Here is a 24,686-nt window from a genome sequence, read left to right on the forward strand (position 1 = left end):
TCCTGACATGTTTCCTAAGTCACAGGGGAGAGGGAATTAAATAACCCAATTGTTTTTCGCCAACTCCTGAACTTATCAGTCAATCAAAATCCTTCTTCCTGAACGATATACTAAAATGACATGGAATGGTATATGACTTGTAAAGAAAATTAGGGCACATGATCTGACCTGGAAGTGTATTAAGATATAATCCTAATATTTAGTACGATCTCCACATTTCATCCTTATGTCATATATACTGTGTATGCTGTTATTTTCGTGGTGGTTTAATTTTTGCAATTGGGATCCTTACCTCAAAATTATCAACTTGAGAAAATTCTGATTAAAGGGAAAAAGCCTGGAAGCAAATTTACACATGTTTATCGTATCGTCTCGGTCAGTACCGCGATGATCGACAATGATGCTTCGTGTCAGTTTCACAGTTAGTTCAGTAGAAGGTTTGTAATGCTAAAAATAATAAAAATGTTTCATTTGACATTGCTTAGACAAATAAAAGGCTGTCGTCTACGCTTAACATGCTTCGTAATACAAACAAATTGTATACAGTAATTAGCTACATTAGGCCTAGGCTAAAACATAAATAGAAATGTCAACACGTGAAAACGTCAATAAAACAGTAAATCGTGAACAATTCTGTATGCGAAAATAATGGCATATACATTATATAAATCTTTCATAGATAGTTTGCTATCCGACCTTTTACCACTAGTGCCACCTCTATGCAATACTATTTTTTTTTTCTGCAAGAAGTTGAATTGCTGGCTAACTGTATTGATGTGTACAAAAAATGAAATATGTGTGTAACAATATCTAGTAATTTATCATAAGTAGATAAGCATGGAATTCCACAACTCTGTTTTTAAACATCTTAGTTATGACCTTTTTTAGTGTCACCAATCGGTTTCTCTTTATTTATTTCCCCTTTCATACCACTGTATATATTTCTTTAACATACTTATTAGGGTCACCATGTCTAAAGCCTTATTCACACTAAACCTAATCCAGTAAAATTCGTACCAAGACCTTTACTCTGCTCAGTTGGTGAAACTTACTGTGAATATTGGAAATTCTTTCTCATCGGAGAAAGTTAGAAGTTGTAAAACTTAATAGCCGATTGTCTTTAGAAAAAAGTCCAGTGCGATTGCGGCTTGTGTGACTCATGCTACAAGTATTGATATTACTCAGCGATAAAAGATGCTGATTTTGCGACAGATTAGTAAAAGACTTAAATCTTAGATCCTGTTCTTGATCAGAGAAGTTATACTTTAATTTCATCACTGCATCTTATTGTGTTGATTTTGTATTTGTTGTTACAGTTACAATCAAAGGCAAGGCTTTTCTTCAATGATTTCCATGTCTTTCTAGTTTGAAAAAAAAGTGTGGTGTTCCCAAATATGGTAGTGATATGGCCAAATATCAATCAATCATAAAACATTTATTTCCAAAAAATGGTTACCTAGAAGCGGGTAAAATATGATAGTGATATGACGTCATCATGGCTATATATCTTATATCTATATCTTGGATATTTTTTGTTTTATTTGTGTTTTGCTTTCATCTGTTCTTGTACTCAATCAATTGAAACATTAATAAAATAAGCAATTTAACTATTAAAATCTAGCAAAACTCAGCTGTTGATGCCTTGGTGCATGTAAATTCCAAAGTTTTGCTAAGTGATGTGAGCGTGGTATTATCATTTTTTCCTTAAAGACAAAAAAAGGAACATTTTTTTTTGTCATCCACCACTCATTTTTAATTACAAAATTTCATGATAAAATTAGCAATACCTTTTTTTCTAATGAAGATCTCAATATTTAGAATACGGTACCTTATTTGTAGATGATAGTGAAGTATATTTTAGTAAGGTTTTAAATAAACAACTTTGTATGTGGGTGAAATACAAAATGGAAAAAACAGAGATTTGTACAAAAAAGCAAGACTTCATTATAAGGAATGCCAAGAAAAGTTAAAACCTTATTTCCACTTTGGGTCCTATAAACAATGAACTGAGAAAATGTATATGCAATTAAATGAATAACAAATTACTGTACTACTGTAGCAGCATATGAAAGTTAAATCATATTCAACTTTTTATTCACCATTCCCCTATTGATTCCAACATAGAAGGAATGTCCGATCAAATACAAACAATTTTCTTCTCATTTTATTTGTCCAATTTATTTTACCCTCTTGAGTAAACCTTTTGTTACCCACTCACAGCATTCCCCAAGGTCTTATTTTTGGTAAGATTATCTAGAACGATTAAAGGAAGGTCCTGACCATTCACTGTTAGGCAATCAAATGGTCAAGCGGTTGAATACAACGTTCATTATTTCACTACGAAGCAGTCTGTATTATTCTGAGTTCAACCCGAGGCAGTGTACGGTTCAGATTTCAATATTCAATAAATTTATGATCTCAAATATCATCATCATAACAATAATTTTTTCAAGACGATGAATGATGTTAACGCCTGATAACGGATCGGTCACTTTTTGTAGCCATTGCAATACTCGCACAGATTCTAATCATGCCTTCAAGTGAATATTGAATTTTAGCCATTTTTAACACTTTTGAAGTACCACATACTTGTTTTAGGGCGGTGTTATCTTTTCGTCTTTACAGTATTATATTTCAATATATATATATCAAACAATATGTATTTTATGTAAATGTATTTTTAAAATATTGAACGTGCTCTCAAAAACACTTTAAAACCACTTTACATTGAAATCCAGATTTTAGAATGATTTCTATTCTATATAGTTTTAATAAACTAAGTATGTCTGTATAGTTGCAACATCATTTATATTTTCAAGGCATATTTAAAACATCTACAACACACAGTAGAACCCCTCCATTGGGACACTCCTGGAACAAATGCAGGGAAATATATTTTGTAACACTACAGCCAATCCCCTATCAAGGAGACTTATTTCTGGGATTCTTCCTTAGAACTACTGTATCTAAATTAAAAAAAATTAAAAATGTAATTTTTGTAAGAAATGCTATTTAAATAAAAGTAAAGTTATAAACTTTTTATTAATTAAGGAAAAATGCTTAATATCCTCGACCCAAAAATGTTGTCTAAAAAATATTGAAAGTTGATGGCGATATATTTTTTAGACAATTTCCAAATTGGTTGGAAATTTACCACATGCAATAAACAGATGGGTTTCGTCAAGTATGCATAAGAATAAAAGAAATAGTCAATAACCTCAAGATCGTAATAGGTTGTAAACTACTATAATCATAGTATAAAAAAGTAACAATTGCAAAACATTTCATTCATGGCGGTATTAAGATGATCTATTGGGTTGTAATCACGGATTACGTTGTCGGTGACCATCAAACGACAAACTTGACCCGTCTGCCTTGTTCCCGACGAAAACCGACTGGCAATAGGAAAGAAGGATTGATTCCAAAGTTGCAGATTTACTTTGCAGTTTGTTTTGTTGTGTTTATCAGGCTAGGAGATGTCCTTGTTTAGGACTTATCAGAACTTATCCCAGGGATCAAAAACAGCAGGAAACTATGGATGTGTGAATCGTGATGGACAATAGGAAACAATAGTTAGATACGTTGAATTGTTTGTGACCTAGTTATTAACCGCAATTTCTTATTTCGGCCAATAAACTTGTAATCTTCATGTCGTGCATAGGTTACGGACGGACGTTGAATACGTGCGGCCGATCACTAGTCACAGACGACCGCCATGTCTTGGTGGTCAATACCGAGGCCATGAATCATCGGCATGTATAATTACATCATTCATTTTAATTTAGTCTTATTGATACATTGTTAAGTGTTTTTGTTTGAGTAATACTATGATTTCTTTCATTCACTTCAGATTCGTCATTGTTAGTACATTTTACATCATCATTCTTTCGCAATCAACATCATCATTTTCGTCATAATTGACGACATCTCGAATTAAATCCTTTTTTTGTAATGCCGTCAAAGAATGGACTAAGTTAATAATAATGAAGAATCAGAAACTATTTTTTGTTTTAAAATCAATTAAAAAATTGAATTTAGATTTTTTGGTTTGTTATTTTTGCTTTCTTGACTTTTTAATCTTCCAACAGACCCTATTGGAAACAAGTCATAATTGACAACATCTTGAATCGAAACCTTTTTTTTTATAATGCCATCAAAGAATGGAATAAGTTAACCAATTAATATTAAAGAATCTCAAACTATTTTTTGTTTAAAAATCAAATTGAATTTAGATTTTTTGCTTAGTTATTTTTGCTTTCTTGACCTCTTAATTCTTCCAACAGACCCCGTTGGAAACAAGTTCATTGAGGACTTTCATGGGCTATCCTTGGCTATATTTTGATAATGTTTTTGATGTTTCTCTCTGTGCCCTATAATATATAATATTATTTATTAGTATTTTTTCAAATTCAAAATATTAAAACATAGCAGCAAAAATGCTGAATTGCATTTTAATTGACATGCTTATCTTTATTATGTTAGTGATGCACTACAGTATTATTTAGTAACAGTATGCCCCTAGTTGATTTTGTAATTCATATAAAAGTCTGTTTGCTGCCACCATTTAATTATTTAGTAAGCCAGTGTGTTTCTGACACATAAATAGAGCAGCCAATAGAATAGCTATTATTAGCATTTACGCTTGCTTTATGCAATAAGATTTGGTGAGGCACTATTTTAGCAAATGAATGTCTTTAAATTTGAATATTTAAGACAGGCTTTATTTTAAGATTAATTCAAGGTATGTCATGATTGTGCATTTTTTAAGCATCTAAATATCCCTTATTTAAAAAATTAACAAAACAAAATGTTTGCAATGTATTTATTATGTAGAAAATAAATAAACATAAATACATTTATTCAAAAAGTACAAAGCATAATAAATTTTAAAAAAGTTCATAATAGTCTACAAAATATTTTACTTTTATATTTAAAATAAAAATAATATAGACTTAATTAAGATAAAATTCCATGATAAAAGTATTCTTAAAATATGACTTTACAAACAAACGGTACTTATATCATGGACCTATTCATTTAGGTCCAGCTTATATATTAAATTATTAAATGCAAAATTGTCAGTATGAACACGATTTAAAATCATGGGACACTAGGGTACCCATAAGTGTGAATAAAACACTTGTTGTAGAATTAGTAGAAACCTAAATATGGTATAATATTTAACAAAAATTGATTAAACTGATATTTTATAATTAGATTCTACTTCACCTAGATTTTTCCGTCAGAAGTCCAGCAGACACTGTCTGGAAAATAGAAACAGCGTAGGAACAATGGTATATATTCCCTTGGGAGCCAGTGGGAAGCACGTCAACCATAGGGATCTGTTAAATTCCAGAGAATTCCACATGTAAACTTAGTGGAGTTATTCCACTGGGAAGTTTTCTGAAAGACACGGAGCATAGGCAGCTCACGGTAATCGCAACGGGAAAACATGGAAACGAGTTGTCTAATGATTGGCATGTGGTTTGATAAAAAACTGACCATAGTTTACGTATTGATTTTACATGACAGTGAATTATTAGAAAACCATACTTTGTAGTTATTGTTAGGTTTAACTTCCTTCCTTCTTTGAAACTATACCTACCTATATGTATATTGGGTTTTTTTATAAGTTAAAAAATATATATATAAAGAGAAATAATAAGCAGTTTATTAATCGTACAACACATTTTTACAAACATTTTTACCATCCAATAGTACATTTAATCATTGAAATGAGAAGAAATAATGCACATCATGTGATTCAAATCAACCAATCAAATAGCAAGAATACATTTTGGTGTGTGATAATATAAATATACACCTTAGTCAAGCCAGGATTTTATAAGGGGCTTTACTTTTACTGCTGGGCTCTAGTTGGAAAGGACTATTCAGAAAAAGGTTGTTCTTTCAAAACCTCAACCCCTCCCCACCCTCTGGCTACTTGCATGTTAGTTCAGTTAGTTCTGGTGGATATGACCTCAGTTTGTAAAACCAGGATAATCCAACATTTACTAATTTCTATCAATGGTACAATAACAATAATTGTAATTTATATATAATTAAACAATACCAATAAGGATCTTGCAAGAAGTAATTACTTGTCACTCAATACCCATGAACAAAAAGAAGAAAAATTGCACCGCTAGGAGATAAACCACTAAACTAACATCAGCGTCATCTACATGCAATGATCGAGTTGTTTTCTTTAGTTTTGTTTCTCAAATTATATTTAAAGTACAATACTAACACCACCTATTTCATTTTTATCAACATTTTTAGCGGAGGTTTTCATCTCTGTCAGTTGATTTAAAATTTTAAAAAATAAATATTTGTGACATAGAGTACGCATCCATGTTTTGCTAGGCTGGTTCATACACAGGTGTGAATTGCTTTGTCCAGCTACATTTGACATGCCCTCAATCCTTAGCCCATGTCCAAATACTGGACACTTAAACTATTGTTAGCGTGTTTGGCCTCCCCTTTGCCTTTGTTTGTCTCACAATGAGTAGGAGGCGTACAGTTTGCTAATATTTTACAGCCACACACAAATCTGGTGTGAAAGATTGTTTACCAAAACTTGCCTAATTATGTCATTACTTTACAGAGAGTAAACGGTTGTCAGCCGTCGATCATGAAAGTTTTTGTTTCCATAAACAAATAAAATGGCTCATCTGTTTAAAATATATCTGATTTTCCCCTTTGTACTTTTTTAACAGCCCTTGATTTAATCCTACCAAAAGATGACTTATATCAACTACTAACATGTTTTTAACATTGAAATTGTTAAGCCCGGGTCATATTAAACTATTACAGGTTGGTTTTTGAACGCACACCAACTAACCATTTCTACAAAAAGATGCCATGCATTAGAACCATTAAAAAGAACTTTTAAAGTGCAATAGAACTATATACTGAACAGCATGTGATATGCAATTAACCAATCAGATGGTAACGATACTCTTAGGTGTGTTATAAAAACTAGATTATATGTAGCAGAGCAAGTAAGCCAGAGAAAAATGGATAAAGTCTACTGAGCAGCCTTAGCTTATGTCCCATGTAGTTTCAAGTGAGCATAACTATAAGAAGCTAGGCCCACCATATGTAATAGAACAGAAGTACTTCAAAGTACCAATGTAATAACCAAGCCTTCGAACAAAATCATGAAACAAAACTAGGATTATACTTGTCTCACATAAATTGCAAGATTTTCTGTTCAGATTTGGAAGATTTTTTGGAAGTAATTATGAATATGAATGTTTATTAAGTAACTGATTATGTTGACGACACTTAAAACACGTAGTAAGGACGGTAAAAGATTAACACAAGTATTTCGGATGAATGGCTCAATATTTTAGGTCTTACAGCCGGTTAGTTGTATTCAGCGCATTTTTATTTAGAAAATTAAAACAAAAAAATTTTGAATGGATTGATTTCTTTATTTTTTATTTGTTTGTATTTGTCATTGTTATTTTGAGGTACATGTTAGCTTTACTTGTTTATTTATTCTTTATACTATGACTTTTTTCCTAAATTATAAGGAATGGTTTATTGGTATATCCTATAGCTACTTGAAAAAAAAAAGATGGTAAACTAACTAAACAATTTAGATTTTCTTATTCAAAATTCTGTTTGATTTTGCTATAAATCTATTTTACCTTTTATTTTTTTTTAAATGTATTTATTTTCAAGATAATTGATAAAATTAAGGATTCTCAAAGGTCTCAACACTTTTATTTACGTACTTGGAAGTTTATTTTGTTGTTAATATTAAAGGTTGTATTAAAGTAAAGGACGTTATTGTAATGTATTGTACCTTAATCTATGACAAGATCAAATGATAATAAGAATTAAAATTCCTGAAATTTAAAAATCATGGCAGCTATCAATCACTTCGTTTTACTTTATTAATTACCTTAAGGTTTAATTGAAGTTTGTTTTTTCCTATTTAGTCTTCTTTAATCTTATCAACATATTTATTTTACAGTCTAAATCCGTTAATATTCCTGATCAATTAAGTATGTAATTAATTAATGCTCCTAAATAGGAGACTCATCATTTGGCCATCATAGAATGTTAATCCTGATTTTCTAGCCACTTGTCATTCTTTGTAAACCCTGGCTGAGAGGTACTTTGAAACCCTTTAGAGCGTAGATAAGATGGCCTAGGCAGCTTGAAGATACAGTACATTATATGTACACTGGCAGAATAGAGAGCCCTTGGTAGAAGAGCGTTTCAAATGAAAGCTAGTACTTAGGAGTACAGAATAGAATGATACAAGCGCTTGGCAATGATAATTCAAGTGCCCATTGCTTTTACTTCAGTTACCTTCACAATGATTTCTTGTGCTGTGGCGTTAATGGTTTTTAAAATTAACATGTTGATTCTATTGTCCAGCGCCCAATTTTCCCAATTATGAGCTGACGAGTTGAGATGGAGTCGTAATGAACAAAACAAAGAGAATATAAAACTCGTATATGGAGGCTTTTAGTGCTAGCATGAATGTAAAGTTAATAATAAAAATGTTTTGTATATTCCACCATTATATGATGACCACCAGTGTTGTTTATAGGTGAGGAAAACTTGCCAATAACAAGTATTACATAACATTGATTAAGATGCGAAGGAGCTAATAATTAAATGAAAATGTAACATACATTCTTTTAAAAAGAGTATATTTTAACAACAATCTAGAAATAAATTGAATAACAATTATTGAGTTGAACGTGCTTATGGCAGAAGCACCGCCAACCAAATTCAGTGTATCTGTCTCATGTACATTTTAAAGAACCCAGGGCATGTTTCGGAAGAGTAGGCCCTGTCGTGTTGTCCATACCTGTACCGATTCAGCCCAGTTTGACTTGACACAGATTATCTATCTCCCACCCCCTCCCCCCCACAAATTTATGCTGAATTTACGAAGCAGGATGACGACTTGAACAAATGACGTAATACAAAATTTACTTTTATTATGCAAATAAACATTATCATAAATGGTGGTCAAATAGGCAAACGTGCATGTAATATCAAAATATGAAAATAAAATTTATTACTTTACTAATTAGCATAATTGTTTACATTGTTATTGCCTAGGTAAACATTTTATATAGATACTGTCAATCAGCTTACTATTAACCTGTCAGTCACACACTATTCTATTAATTGAATCTCTTGGATTAAAACAGCCTTGTATATACTATATACCGGTCCTGCCTTTCTGCACGGTTCTCATACATGGCCTTCTCAGTATACTAACCAAATATTTTAATTTACCACTTGATAGGGTGTTCTATTATTCCTTAACATCCCCATTCAAAATAGTTTATTTGCCTGCTACTTTGTAGTACTCCAAGTATTGTTAGGCAGTAAGTGTTGTTTTTAGTTAATTCCAGTTGCAAAAATACTCTGAAGTTTTTGGGTTTATTTTGTGTGTGTTGTATAGTTGCATATAAATGTACTTTGCATAAATTAATATTATATATATTTTAACGAAAATAAATGGTATAGGAAAGGGAGTGAAATAAACTGAACAAATTGGAGCGATCTGAGATTCAAACTTGCAATCTTATACTAATAGAATGTAAAGCTAGTTTAGAAAAATAGTAATAAGTCAAAAGAAAAAACTTATTTGTTCCTCTACTGGTTTTTTTAAAGGCAATCTCTAACCAGAAAAAAGTTGTTTTGTCAGAGAAATTGCAGAATTCCAAAAGAATGGTTGCCTTTTACAATTTTTGAGTTACATTCATTTTTTCCCCCAAATTTCTTCACCTTATACTAGTTACATTGTTACATTTGTTCTTTTACGGCGATCATTAGGTTGCCCGTCGGAACAAACCATTGAGCCTTGGCAACTGATTCTGCAAGCACTGCCTCTCCTCCTCACCCTTGTATTAGAAAAAAAACATTTGAAGGTAAACCGATTAGCAATAACTAATTCAACTTCAAGAAATATGATTTTTAATCCCGATTACTACGAATATGAACTTAGGATTTTGAAAGGAAGAATATTAATCCAACAACTAAAATGGTGGATTAAAGAGAATAAAGACATTTAAAATATTAATATTTTTACACCCGCTCAGTTAGATTATTAAAATTCATTGTTTTCTTTGTACAAATGTGTATGCTTCCACAATGACATTTTCAGTGTTAAGATTTTTTTTTTTGCTTACTAATATTTGATTTCAGATTGAGAAACAGCTGAGCCACTGATACCAACAGCATTGTCATTTTTTGAGTAATTTGCTTTTGGATTAATAAATAAATATAATAAGATAGAATCTGTAATATAGATTATGTAAACATAGTATTATATGAATTTAAATTCATTTTATTTAATTATTTTATAATTTTCACAAAAATGTCAATAGTTAACTTAATTGGCATACACTATATCATAAAATGTCACCCTCTGTAGTTTGTGTTGATCATTAACCCTTACATCACATACAAAAGTATTAAACCTTATTTAAATTAGTAAATATTACATTATATTTAAATTAGGTTAGTTGCGTTGGCAGCATTGTATACAAAATAATTTCTCCTGATATCAAATCACAATTTAGAGTATGTTATCGCAAACGTTGCTAGGTAGTTGAGGGAAACTTTTCGACAGTCTGTAAAAGATATAGAAAAAGGATAAATAAAGGAGAGATAGGCAGTAATATTTGGTAGACAGCCTGGCTGACATGGCCAGATAGAACCACAAATATACGTCACTACAAATATTAGGTATTCAAATTGTAGACCTTAATTTTGCCGTTGAATGACGTTTGTACTGATTTTTGTATATTGTGTAACTTTATAATATTGATAATAATGTATTTATTTATATAGCGCAAATTCCATTATATGTTAAAATGACGCTTTTTTATTGAAGCTGTTGACTCGGTTAGGGCACATGTATATGAAAAACAATGGATGTATTGTTTTTAAGATAGTTAGTGCCGCCGCCACTTCCTGCGTGCACTGCTAATCATGATAAGGACGCTTTTCTGTCTCTATCGTGAACCTGTATACAGTGGTGGAGCCACGATTTTGTAAACAGAGCAGTGCTAACATATAAATATGTAGTCTGTCAAAAAAAAAAATTAGTTCATAATTTCATTTTATCTTTCAAAAGGGTGAAGTGTGTACCCCAAGCAATTCCCCTTCCTCAGGATCTGATCCTAATAGCCACTGTCCTTTTCTGTGAGCATGTAAATAGCTTATATCATGCCTAAATTCCATATATATATTCAAATGAATGAATATTTTTTACTTCTTTTTTAGTTTGAAAAACTTTTCTGTGTTGCTGATAGAGATTTTATAGCATTTTAAATAAATCTGAAAGTTTTATAAGTTAACTTGTAAAATTCAATCCATACATCAAACCATCAAAACTATCATGCGCAACACGATTTGCGGATACAGAATTTACCCAAACTACCTATTATGCAATTATAAATCACATCTGAGGGTGGCCAAGGTCTCTTGTCTTGGAGATATATAAACGCAGTGTGGAATGTTAAGAGAAGGTGATTGCCATGTTTTAAAATGGATTATACGCGATCAGATATATTGTATGGCGTGTAATTTGTGGATTAAATTGATTAAAGGGGATAAAAAGAAAGGATTATGTAGTTGTAAACTTACATTGTTTTTATTTATGATTATTAACGTTATATTGTGTTATTGCCAATTTATGACTTGTTTTTAGTAGTGTCTTATTAGAATGATATGGGAAATCCCCCAATAGTCTTTAGGAAAGATAAGTCAATGTTTTGTTTTTATTTGTATCTATTTCTTTGAGTTATTTAATTTTCATTTTATGTTAAGTACAATAATTAAAAAGTTAAAATCTTATCTTAAAAACCCATTATTTTTATTGAGTGATATTAAGCATTGAGCCCATAGTTTATTATTGTAGTCTCAAAGTAGATTTATATTGTTTTGTTTTTGATTTGTACTTTAAGGTAATTGGTCAGATACTGTAGGACCTAAGTCTATACCGTAAATCTTCTAATAGTAACCCACACTCTAATAGTAACCCCCTTCTAATAGTAACCCACCTTAAGGCAATCTATAATAATAACCCACTACTCTAATAGTAACCCATGGGGGTTACTATTAGAGTCACAAAAACTTAATGATGCAGCCGTATTTTGAAAATAAGGAGATAATGCATGTTGATCTCGGGAATGGGGGAGGATTGAGTGTTTTTGAAAATATAGTTGAGTTCAACCAAATTTGTTTATTCGGAAAAGTTGGGGGTGGGTTACTATTTTCAGGTGCCTAATTTAAGATTAGTAATAGTAACCCACTACTCTAATAGTAACCCACCCTAAAAAACAATCGAAAGAATAATAACCCCGGGTTACAATTAGAAGATTTACGGAATTATCAATTGATTCATGGACAGTATCATGTCTAGCGACAATAAACAGCCTGGAGTATACGTGTCTGCAGCTACGGCAACAGACCTATCCATAGACCAAACTGTAGCATCTAAATATTTAACGTATGTAATCTCACTATAAAAGAGCATCAATGGGTTGAACCCTGTTCTACCAATTGGGAAGGGATCTAACCAGTCATTCAAACAGCTGGTTTACACAAAAGCGTTGAGTGCTGTATAGACTGAGAGCATGTGGCGTAGTGTGTTGGAAGTTGGACTTCTGATTGCGAGATCCAATGCATAGCCATCACATTTCCTGTGTCCTTAGGCAAAACACATATGTTTTCCCTGCTCCACCCAGGTGTATAAATAAGTACCTGATTAGGTCAAAGCACCAACTGCACTTATTACTATGTGTAACATTGTGGAAGTATGTTTCCATACGTGTTTGATCAAAATAATCAGGTAATAATGTGAAAGCGTCATTTGAACATATGGAATTTGCGCTATGTAAATTAAAATCCTAGGTATTTAGGTGCTTGTCATCAGCCGACACGATACTACAGACTGTTTATTGTCAGCAGACATGATATTGCAGACTGTTTGTTGTCACTAGACATGATACTTTTACGTGTATTGAGTGATGGAAAGGCAGATGTGTAGGTACTACTGTGTTTACATAACTGACTGACAATCATTATCTGTGACAGGCTTGTGTCTACGATCATCAATATTTAATGATAGTAACAATCATTATCTTCCAATTCATACTCGAAAGGTCACGGTTAATTTAAGTGGTGTTACGACTTCTGTATCTCAATCGGTTGTAGACGAATATGTTGATCGAACTATAGTTATCGGTTAGCCAATATGGCGCTGTCTTGATCATTGGGGTGCCTAGTTCAAGTGGAGCCTAGTGTAGATTAGGGTATGGAGTCAATATATAATCAATATATGGGATCTTTAGTGTAGACCAAAGAGCATGTTAAATTGGTTTAGTTGAAGTGTGTACTAAGGTATTTTGTAGTAGGTACTTTATCTGTAAGTGAAGTGCTACTGAATTACTGTACAATAATATGGGCTCTTTAGAATTTCACTAACTACACTATAATACAGTAGTGTGTACATAATCAATTTAAATGGTTATTTGTTTTAAATTGAGGTTTTCCTAATTAGACATATATTTATCCATAGTCCTTCTAATTGGACAGATATTTTCATACATTGAGAACATTAAGTAATTCTCCGATGGGACTTGAACACACAACCTCCATAACAAACATTTAAATTATTATATCAAAAATACTTTTAAAAACCTTAAAATACTAGAAAAATAATATAAAACTAAACCAGACTAAATATATTTTATAGTATTTTAACAGAATATAATATCACCTCTAATTTAGGTTAAATTTGGACACAATACTTTGGTAAATCCAAAATTTCAAAAGAGAATTATATATTTGAGACAAAGTTTAAAAAAAATGTTTTATGTATAAAGTTTAGAAAGCTTTCCCTATTTATTTATTTATTTATTTATTTACTATTTATTCTTCAGGGGCTGAACTTGATTTGATTGAATTTCTGACTATTTTATAGCTCTTCCATTGGTATATAATGTTTTGTTTATGTTTACAATGTTTATAATTTATTTCTGGATAATATAAGAAAGAAAGAAAGTATATTCCCACCCCCTAATTTTTTTTCACATTTTGTACCCAGGCCCCCTGAGACTTTACTTAATTTTGATCATACTGTAAGCCCATACTGAAACTGACCCTAAAAACGAATGAATTAGTTTGTACATAAACATAATATAAATCTTGACATTTCAAGTGAAAAGTAATGATCTAATTTTCCAGTTTATTGGTGTTAAGAGTAATATTGTAGTACCTGATTTTGTTTATAAACAAAACTTAAGGACGATCAAGTCCCCTCTCAATAGTTTAACCATCCGCTCAAACAAGGTATCTTTCAAAAAATATGTATTATATTTTAAGTGATTACCATCATTTGTGTTCCAATTTATTTGTTATCAATCAATTGGTGGCAGATTGTAGCGTTTTCATATGCGTCATTCCCGGTACTTGTACGCACTAAAGTACAATTGTGCGTCCCATTAACGCCTCTTATATTTGAGGTTTCCAATCTGTTTTATTGTTCTCAACGAGTGTCAACATGTTGCGAGTGTTAACAATATAAAATCAACCGAATGTATGGTATCACCAAGGCTGTTTGAAAACATGGCTGAATTTGATTTTTAATTTTTATCGAAAGGTGTGCCTATTTAAGATTTAAAGCCATTAGAGACCTTGAGATATTCCTCAATTGTTTTGATCAGTTTTTTGTTTCGGATAATCATTTGTTTACCTCAAGGTGTGTGATTTGCAAGACCAGCTTGCCTAGCTTGACCAGCTTGCTTCAAGTGGGCTACTCAATCTATACATACCATGTAACATTTGGGCAGGATACACTTTTTTAATTAGAATTAGGAAAGGTGCATTATTAATGTACTGTATAGCACCACAAGCCTCTGTATTGTTATCAATAAATCTGTTATAATCATTGTCAGTGATTTAAATTAATTGGGCCTGCAGAGACCAGGGAGTTATATTGTACTTCTGCAACAGCTAATTTGTAGCAAAAGTCTGTTAGTTTCCAAATTAAACTAGTATAAAAAAAATTTATAGAATTTCATGTAGATCTAATTTGTTCTCACTGATCCATTCTACTACCATAAAAACTGTATGATTGTGTTATAATATCAATATTAATGACCTTATCATCCTTGATTAACAACCAAGCCTCATATGTTTATTCTACAAAGTATTGTTTCCAAATGGTACTTTGATTGGATTGCATCTTGTATCTTCTGTAAAATTGGCAGGGACATTTACAGCATTCAGTTTGCAAAAGTAATCTCAAACTGAAGCCCATCTCGAACTGAAGCCCATCTCGAACTGAAGCCCATCTCAAACTGAAGCCCATCTCAAACTGAAGCCCATCTCGAACTGAAGCCCATCTCGAACTGAAGCCCATCTCGAACTGAAGCCCATCTCGAACTGAAGCCCATCTCGAACTGAAGCCCATCTCGAACTGAAGCCCATCTCGAACTGAAGCCCATCTCGAACTGAAGCCCATCTCGAACTGAAGCGCATCTCGAACTGAAGCGCATCTCGAACTGAAGCCCATCTCGAACTGAAGCCCATCTCAAACTGAAGCGCATCTTGAAAAGAAGCGCATGGGTAGTTATATTGTAGTCAACTCTCCAATACCGGACATCATTGGGCATTTCACATAAATTCTTTTTTGTTCGGAATGTGTTTTTAATGGTAAAAGAATTTTGAACCTTTTGCGAATGTCTGGTTTTTGGTGATTTTCTCGTTTTCGGACACGGTATTAATCTATGCCATACAGTATTAAACATTAAAGATATAAAATTGTCCCCCTGAAATACTTTTGTTTGTTTGTTTAATATTCCATTTTAAGGTCACATAATAGGATCCAAAAATTGGATTGAAAACAAAAAAACTGTAATTTAAGCAAAAAATAATAAAATTGACAGCCAATGGGTTTTTGATTTAACTACCTATTTTGCCTTTTTATAAGTGAAATAATTATTTTTGTATTCATTATGTATTATATTTGTAAAATATCGTTTTCTTTAATTTTAATCAGAAAAAAATTGTATAAGATACATTAATATCTGTACATTTATAAGATTACTCCTCAAATATATAATTCAAAATAATTGAAACTGAAAAAAGGGTTTTATTTTCCAGAATTGAATTTAAATTACATGTACATTTAATTGATCATGTTTACACTATTTAGAACAATTAATCAGTGCAGTTGTGTCAATGTTGTTTGACTATTAACACTATGGTATTTATAGCAAAAGCAACAGCTTGCCACAAATCAAAGGAAACTTAAATGTTTACAACAATAAAGAATAGATTTAATGTCTAACAGTAAATTAAATATACATTTTCACCTAATGATTTGGAAAGGCGTTATATAAATGCTAATGTTTATGTATGACAGTGTATTATATTTTATGAATGCAATTATACTGTCTCATTCCAGGTGGTATTGACCCAAGTACATAGTTTTCCGATTCTCGTCCCAAAATATGTCCATGTGCGACTTTCATTAATTTATTGGTTATCTTATATTAGAAGAAACAACATCTCTTGTCACATACAAGATCCCCTCCCACCACCCACAAAATAAGAAAACAACAAGAAAAAAAAACATTTCAGAAAAACTGCTTTCACCTCATTTTAAAATATAAATATTTCAGTAATTTGAAATTAAAAATCTTTTTGAAATTTATATGAAAGGAATTTAGAATTTTAAAAATTGTCATCAAGTTCATGGACCTGTTCTGCCCTAACTGTATTTACGCAGATGCAGTCCAGACTTTTACCATTTTTATGAACCTGTTCCGAAAGAAAATTATTGTCTAAGTTAATGTTTGAAAACTGATCTTATGATTTTTCAGGTGGTGGCAGATACAATAGCGGACAAGGCTCTAGTGGTGGTTATGGTAGACAAGAGCAGTCTGGCTATGGTGGACGAAGAGGAGGCTACGGTGGAGGTGGAGGAGGCTACGGTGGTCAAGGGGGTGGAGGCTATGGCGGTCAAGGGGGTGGAGGCTATAGCGGAGGAGGCTATGGTGGTCAAGGGGGTGGAGGATACCGTTCAAACCAAGGCGGGTAAGTGTCCACGTATTCCTACCAGAGACATCTCTAAAGGGATATTTACCTATATAGACTGGCTTGTATGTATTTAAACAGTATTAAAAAGACAGGCCAGAGCATTTACTCAGGTCATTTAGGTGTGAAAATTTAAGCCTGTGGTCCTTAATCCAGCATGGTTTAAATGGCACTAAATAAACAAACTTGAATCAAACACCTAGAATGAACTACTTAAAGTGAACCTAAATGACGTGTACTTGACTTCACACTTCTATTAAAAACCAAAGTATTTAGAACCCATCTTAAGATTACACTACAATATGTACTTGGGTAGTTGTAAATAATTTATTACAGTTGCATTATGCAATTGCATTAGTATTTTTGGACAAACATTTCTGAAATTGTTGTAGTATAAAACACTATATGGTGTTCTTGAATATCTGCAGTAGACAACAGACACAATCAAACTTTTTACTTAAGACTTTTTTTAACCATCTTCCAAGATTTCTTGTCATTATGCAGTTTTCATTCACATACTCAATCATACGTACGCATATACAAACTTTGAGCGCTGCACAATGATTGGGATTTTGTTGACAATTCCTCCACCTTGTTAAAATTGGTAAATTATGTCTGTGTGAAGGGTAATCTATACCTGAAATAGCTTTGATAATATCTCCTTATTCTAAATATGATCAACAAATCAAAACAGTCTTGTCAAACCCTATGACATTCAATTAAAATAAATAAATACATATTTCTTCTGAACAATCCATAACTATAAATTGTTTTTCACATTAAGCAGTAGACTTCAAATAAAATACACTCTTCTGTAGTACTTTATAAATATATAATTTTTAAATTTTTTTTTTTAATAAGATTATTTTATAAATTGTTATTACATTTTTATATAGTTTTTTTTTTAGTGGTAAATGTCTTTAATTACAAGACAGAGCTTGATAAAATGTACACGTTTGTCACATTGGCTAGGAAATGATTGAAGTCATCGTAGGCTGTTTTGATCCCTTAACAACAGATCCACAACCACAAGGAATGGTTGTGACCTGGCCTAGAATACTGTTTAACCAGGATATGTCTGCCTGACCTGATCTTCACCTTCACTGTCTAAGGTTTGGACTGAGTCTACATTACCAGTCTGTGCCTGCTATCAACCACATTGTCTTTGATTTTTCCTTGCAATTGGAATTTTAATAAAAATTAATAATAGTAACTAGATTTTAACTCTTCGCCAGTATGAGTTGGGTGATCTGTGTAAATGCATGAAACAAGGCAAAACCTAAGGAAACTATTCTGTGAACCTAAAAAATAAATACGAAATCTAAACAAAACGCACATAACTGCATTATACCAGCAATTTAAGGTGCACATACCGGCTAGTACATAACTCACAGGTGCTCTCAGTTGTGTGAGAAAAAACCTAAACTTAAATATTGCCCAAAAAAAAAAGTCTTTTTCTGCACTCTTGAAAATGTTCAGTGGATTTGCGAATGAGAAATGGTTACTTAACCAAAGACGAGGAATATGTTAATATACATACAATACACTCTTATGACCTGCAATATATGTGTATAGTACAGGGATGGACACTTTTAGGCATTTTAGATATTTTTCGTGTAAATTGTATGTATATAATGTATACTTTCAACAATATACCGTTGACTTTCTTTTAAATCGTTTTGTATTCCTTCAGTACATTTCCACTCTCCTAGTTTATATTTTCTTCATCTCATCAGTTCATTGTTCCCACTTCCAACAATGTACCATTGACTTTCTTTTAAATCGTTTTTCATTCCTTCAATACATTTCATCTCTCCTAGTTTGTACTTTTATCATCTCACCATATCATTGTTTCCACTCCCAACAATATACCATTGACTTTCTTTTAAATCGTTTTTTATTCCTTCAATACATTTCATCTCTCCTAGTTTGTACTTTTATCATCTCACCATATCATTGTTTCCACTCCCAACAATATACCATTGACTTTCTTTTAAATCATTTTTCATTCTTTCAGTACATTTCCTTTTAATTTATACTTTCCTCATCTCGTCGCTTCATTATTCCCGACTGTATAACATTAACTTTCTTTCAGATTAGATTTATATTTTTTTCCTTCAATGCATTCCTCTTAATCTATACATTCCTCGTCTCATCATTTCATTATTCCCGCTCGAGGCTACAGAATAGTCTTCTAAGCACAAGGTGTGAACTATTAAAGTAAATCAGGTGTTACGTTTGCATTACAGCAGCATTGGGGCATTGATTCCCTTTGATTGACATTTTGTGGTCCATCTTGTCACAAAGACAACACAAATGTAAAGTTTGGTAATTGAGTCTATTGTTTGAAATCTACTGGTTTAGTAAAGACTGTGATTGAATAACACACAATTGGCAATGTGTGATACCTTATGTACGGTAACTATAACATTGTTACGCCATCCAGGTAAATTACGAGTCTCACTTTTTAAAGTACATTGTAAAAAAATAGAAAACAATTTTGGATCTTAAAGCTTTGTTTTCACTAGGACGCAATGCAAATACGTAAGCGCAATGTGATCACACGCGATGATTATTCTATCTTTCACTCGTCATCAGTCAGCTCGCTAGTGGGAACCACATTTAACCATTTTAAGAGATTAAGAGATTTTGGAGGAATTTATGATTTTAAGTCCTATTTTTGGTTTAAGTTTCTTAGTTTAAAAATGTCTTTTTTAATATAAAGATAGAGTTACTTTATGTTACTGTAGTTGTGGCATTGTGGTGTGTAACTTGCTAGCTTACGATTCCTTGGTTCAATTCCTGGCTCATGCTACATGTATCATGATCTTGTGGCCAAATTAACAACACTGTATCAGACTAATGTGAACCTTAGTGAACCAATCGTGAGGTTGTTTCTCATAATAATGTAATAATAATAATAAAAGATAATAAAGTAATAATAATACCATAATAATAATAATAATAATGTAGTAATATATTTAGGTAATACAATTACAGTAATATAATAGTGTAATAGTAATATAATAATTTTAAACAATATTGTCATAATGTAGTATAATAATAATTATAATGAAGTAATAATATTGTAATAATAATAATAATGTAATAGAGTAGTATTAATACTGTAAATCATATAATAAATTTGTAATACTAATAGTGTAATAATATTTTTAAAAATTTTTTTTCAATAATACAGTAATATAGGCCTACAAATAATGATATAATTGTGTAATAATTTAAAAATAATGTAATACAATAATTATAATGTAAGTAAGTAATAATAATAATGTAAGTAATGTAATTGGTGATGTTCTAGATGTTGGAAAATGTAATCATTTTAAAATGTTTTATAGTGAGCAAGCAGAACAAAATACAATGAAAGTCAAAACAATGTAGTTTAATTATTGCAATGAAAGACATTAATGACTACATTAAGGAAGCATTGCAATTCTGAGCTGAAGGTTACAAATTGTATTGTTTTCTGCAATTAAGTTCGCTAAGAAAGACAATTGGACTAATTACTATGTTCATAGTTGTTTTTCGAGTATTGCTTATTTATTATTATTTTGGTAAACACAATTGAACTAGATTTTCACCTTAAAAATGATCTAACAATTACAGAGTAACTGTAAATTAAATTTTGTTTTTGTTTTTTTTGCAGGCATGGGTGGGATAGAAACATGCAGGGCCAACAAGCTGCTTATTATCAAAACCAGCAACGACACCAACAACAACAACATGGAAAACAACGAGATGATCGACACAGATACGTAAGTACCGATTATTTACTTTATTATACCTGGTGCTTTATTGTCCTCAAATTTCAATACAGGTGTAGAGGTAAGATTCCTGAAAGACGAGTTTAAGGTGATGGGTTCGAGTCTAATAGCCTTTCGCATTACCTAGCAAAACTCAGGAATTTACACATTCCACAAGGCACGTAACATTCAAAATGCAGATGTAAACTCTGCTTTGTGTGTGTAAACTCTGGAGTTTTGTTAGCTGATATAAAAGGGCCATTACCTGAAAACTTGCTCTTAGTGCTGTCAAAAAGAAAAAAAAAGAGTTTTTAGAAGTGACTTAGAACTTTCCAAAGATGTCAAGTTTCTAATATGTTAAGGTAGATTGTTCCAGAGCCTAGACCCAACAGTACTAATATATAAATACTATAAAAGTCTGATCTCACCAGCTGTGTTTTCTCCTTGAGCATTTGTTTCCTCGATCTCAAATATTGCACTTTAGTTACAAAGTTAAAATGGAATAGTTTTTAGTAATTAAGTAAGCAAAAGAAAAAAAAATAAAACCAATACATTTTTTTAAAAGTTTTTCGCAGGTTGGAAAAAAAGAGTGTATTGCACAAAAACAAACAAAACACAACAAAATTAAGGTTGCACAGAATAACAAGACGATAACATAAACATATAAAATCAATGCAACAAGGCATTCCACTGTGTATGCTTTGAAAGTAATTAGTAAAATATAGCTTTCATTCTTTAGACATTATTTTATCAAATTTAAAACTGCTGTTTAGTAACTATTAGTATACATATATAAGTACCAATAGTTACTGTGCCTTATACTGTAGCATTCTATAGTATTTGGAATTGTAATGATGCTTAAAAAATACTGAAGAAGCCTCAAATATATGCATTTAAACAAGAGTTACTTTCACTTATGTAAATTAAAATCTACATTCTATTTTACACTCAGCTAGGCTATTAGTTTTCTATATTAGAACTACTTCAACAGCATTTATTGCTTTTTTAACGCCAATTAACAGAAACTTGAAAGCAGTATGAAAAGAAATTGGTGAAATCGGTGTAAATCGTAAAGAAACCTCACAAAGTCTCAAGTGTTTGTATGTTTTATAAGAGGCTATTTTATCCTTGAATTGCTACAAAGACAAAACCGTTTGTCCAATTTTCTTTTCTCTCTGTGCGGACAACCGTTTACTTACAGCATAATAAGCTAGTTTCAATGAAGACATTTTCTATCACCTCAAATTGACTCTTTCAATTATGATCAATTGACTGAAATCAATTGAGAAATCCACTTTACCAATTTATTTCAATGTTAGAGAACTATATGAACAATTATCTAGTTAGTTTACGCCGAACCTTTCTAGGTAATTAATGTATTATGTGCAACCTTTATAGGTAATTAATGTACTTCGTTTCTTAGTGTCTGTTGATTTAGTTGTGGATCTTTATTAGGTTTGATAATGTCTTTATTTCAACAAACTCTGCTTAGGCAAGAAATTTTACAAGCATCTCCTGGTGAAGAATGTGTTGGAAAATAAAATATTTACAGAGTTACACAATGTACAAGCCCACAAAAGAAAACAAAGTACATTTTTTGTAGAGATAGGATGGAATGGGTTTAGTCTAAATGTACTTGTAAATTAATTTCACATCGTCTCCTAGTTCTACATAAATTTTGGATTATTACCATACCGTAACACAACTTGATTCCACTCTTCTTTTCCCTCCTCCTCCCATCCCAGACAGAAGTTGTTGTCCTTTGGCAATCACTTACAATTCCCTCTTTCCATGGACAATTCCAGTAGGTGTCTGATAGGGTTACCTCCCACATTTCCCAGAACACCCAATTCTCGGTTTTACATACTTCTCCAGTATCATGGGAATAATCGATAATACAGCATCACATGTGTTTCAAATGTATCACCTACTGTAGTATCATAGACCATGACCTAACCCAGGTTGACCTAATCTTATATGATACAGGCATCACATGAGATGCTGTATTACCGATTATGCCTATGATACTAGGAAAATATTGTATGTGGAAATACAGCACTGAGAATCAGGTATCAGAAGCCAGGTATGGTTGGACTTGACATATGTGTGATCTATTTTCATAATGATTTAAAAGAAAAGTAACATCAAGATTTTGTTGTCTTGTTTATCAAGTAATAAAACGTGCCAACCAAGATCACCTAATATTTTCAAGTGTTTCGTTGAAAAATATCTATGGTTTCCTGTGACATATTGTAGCAGTAATGTATATAGATTCAACAATTCTGTCCCGGTTAGACAAACACTTTGGGTGGCTGGTCAAATACTGGACACTTGACCAGGCCCTCAATTGTCTGGCTATGGAACTCATCCCCAGCTGACCTATCGCTCTCATTTACACAGGATTAGGAAATGCGTTAATATGCAGCAAAATCACGGGTATATTGATCGAATCATAGACGCTGCAAATAGTATTCTGTATACGTTATTATTACGATCGTAATGGTTGGTAATGAAGCTTGTTACGTGATGGATTATATTTTAACGACTATGAGTTTATTTTGGATACAGTATCGTTATATGAATGTTTGTTTATTGCGGTTGGCTATACACAATTTTGAAATGAATTAAAGAAATATTAACTCATCTGAACGTAGCTGGATGAAGGCGAAGAGTTTTTGTAACGGCATATTAATTTAAAAAAGTCACCAATATTGGCCTTCAACATTTTTTAAGGTGGAAGTAAAGGGACTGTTTGATTGAAAAAAGTTTTCTTCAGAACAGTACTACTGTAGGTGTGTTTTAAAATAAATAATGAATGTTTTTTATTCATGGGGAAAATATGGTATTTTAAAGTCTATATTAATTCAGTTTCATCTTGTAGAATAGAAAGTCAAACTTTCAACTAATGACAATTTTCTCCTTTAAAAACTTATTATTCCGTTTTATTTATCTCGGCTCCGCCTTGTTAAATAGAACAGTCAATCTTTCAACTCATGCAATATTCTCACCATCCAACTCATAAACAATTATTATTTATATTCTACAGATACAGGTACTTTGTTTAGAAAGTTCCATTTGCAAAGCAACAATACAAAAACATTAATTAATATAAACATGTAAATATTACAAAACATTACACTGTGTGTGCTGGAACATAGCCAATGTATCGCAATTGATAATATAGAACCCTGTTTATACTGCAGTAACTGTACTGTACGTTTGGTATCTAGACTGTCTGGCGGCGGCATCTGTTCAACTATTCAAACATTCCATTTCCGTACTTCCTTTGGGAAGCAGTTGCATAACATCTGTGAATCCGGAAGCACCAGGAAAATGTACTTACACCAATCACACAACTGAGACCTGATAGATTGCTACTCCCCAAACTCCACCCCTGTCATTCATTTTTAATTGACACCACATTTGCTGTCAAAATCTTGTCATTTTTAGCAAATATAATTCTAGATACTGTTACCAAATTTGTCTCTGTTTTCGAAGATGAGAAAAAATGTTTTTATGAAGGAATATACTTGTTTTTCAATAACAGGATAAAATTATGTGAAAAAATAGGATATGATTCCTTATTTAATCCACTCCGGACTGTATGACTCAAAGGAATGAGGAATTTAAGCCATGGAAAGTATATTTGTTTGAGATACATAGCCGAAGAAGAGGCTATTAATCCAAGTTTTGCGATCCATCAGGGCTGACTTGCTTTGTTTTGGTCATTCACCCATTTTATTCTCACAGTCCCTAATCTCAAATCATGTATGATTACATCATTTTAGGAAAAATGTATGTCACTTTATGTTTTACCCAATTTAAATGTAA

At 31.9% G+C, this 24,686-nt stretch overlaps 1 protein-coding gene across 1 annotated transcript in view; it reads left to right on the forward strand.

The window, feature by feature from the left end:
* LOC144852144 (5'-3' exoribonuclease 2-like) overlaps window positions 1-24,686 on the forward strand; it is a 50,918-nt gene that overhangs the window by 21,449 nt on the left and 4,783 nt on the right. Inside the window, exons 28-29 of the mRNA XM_078709883.1 lie at window positions 16,881-17,094; window positions 20,759-20,867. Of these exons, the coding sequence (XP_078566009.1) occupies window positions 16,881-17,094; window positions 20,759-20,867 (323 nt within the window). The remainder of the gene's footprint in view (window positions 1-16,880; window positions 17,095-20,758; window positions 20,868-24,686) is intronic.

The sequence above is a fragment of the Antedon bifida genome, chromosome 9, assembly GCF_963402885.1.
Source record: "Antedon bifida chromosome 9, ecAntBifi1.1, whole genome shotgun sequence".
Lineage (NCBI taxonomy): Eukaryota > Metazoa > Echinodermata > Crinoidea > Comatulida > Antedonidae > Antedon > Antedon bifida.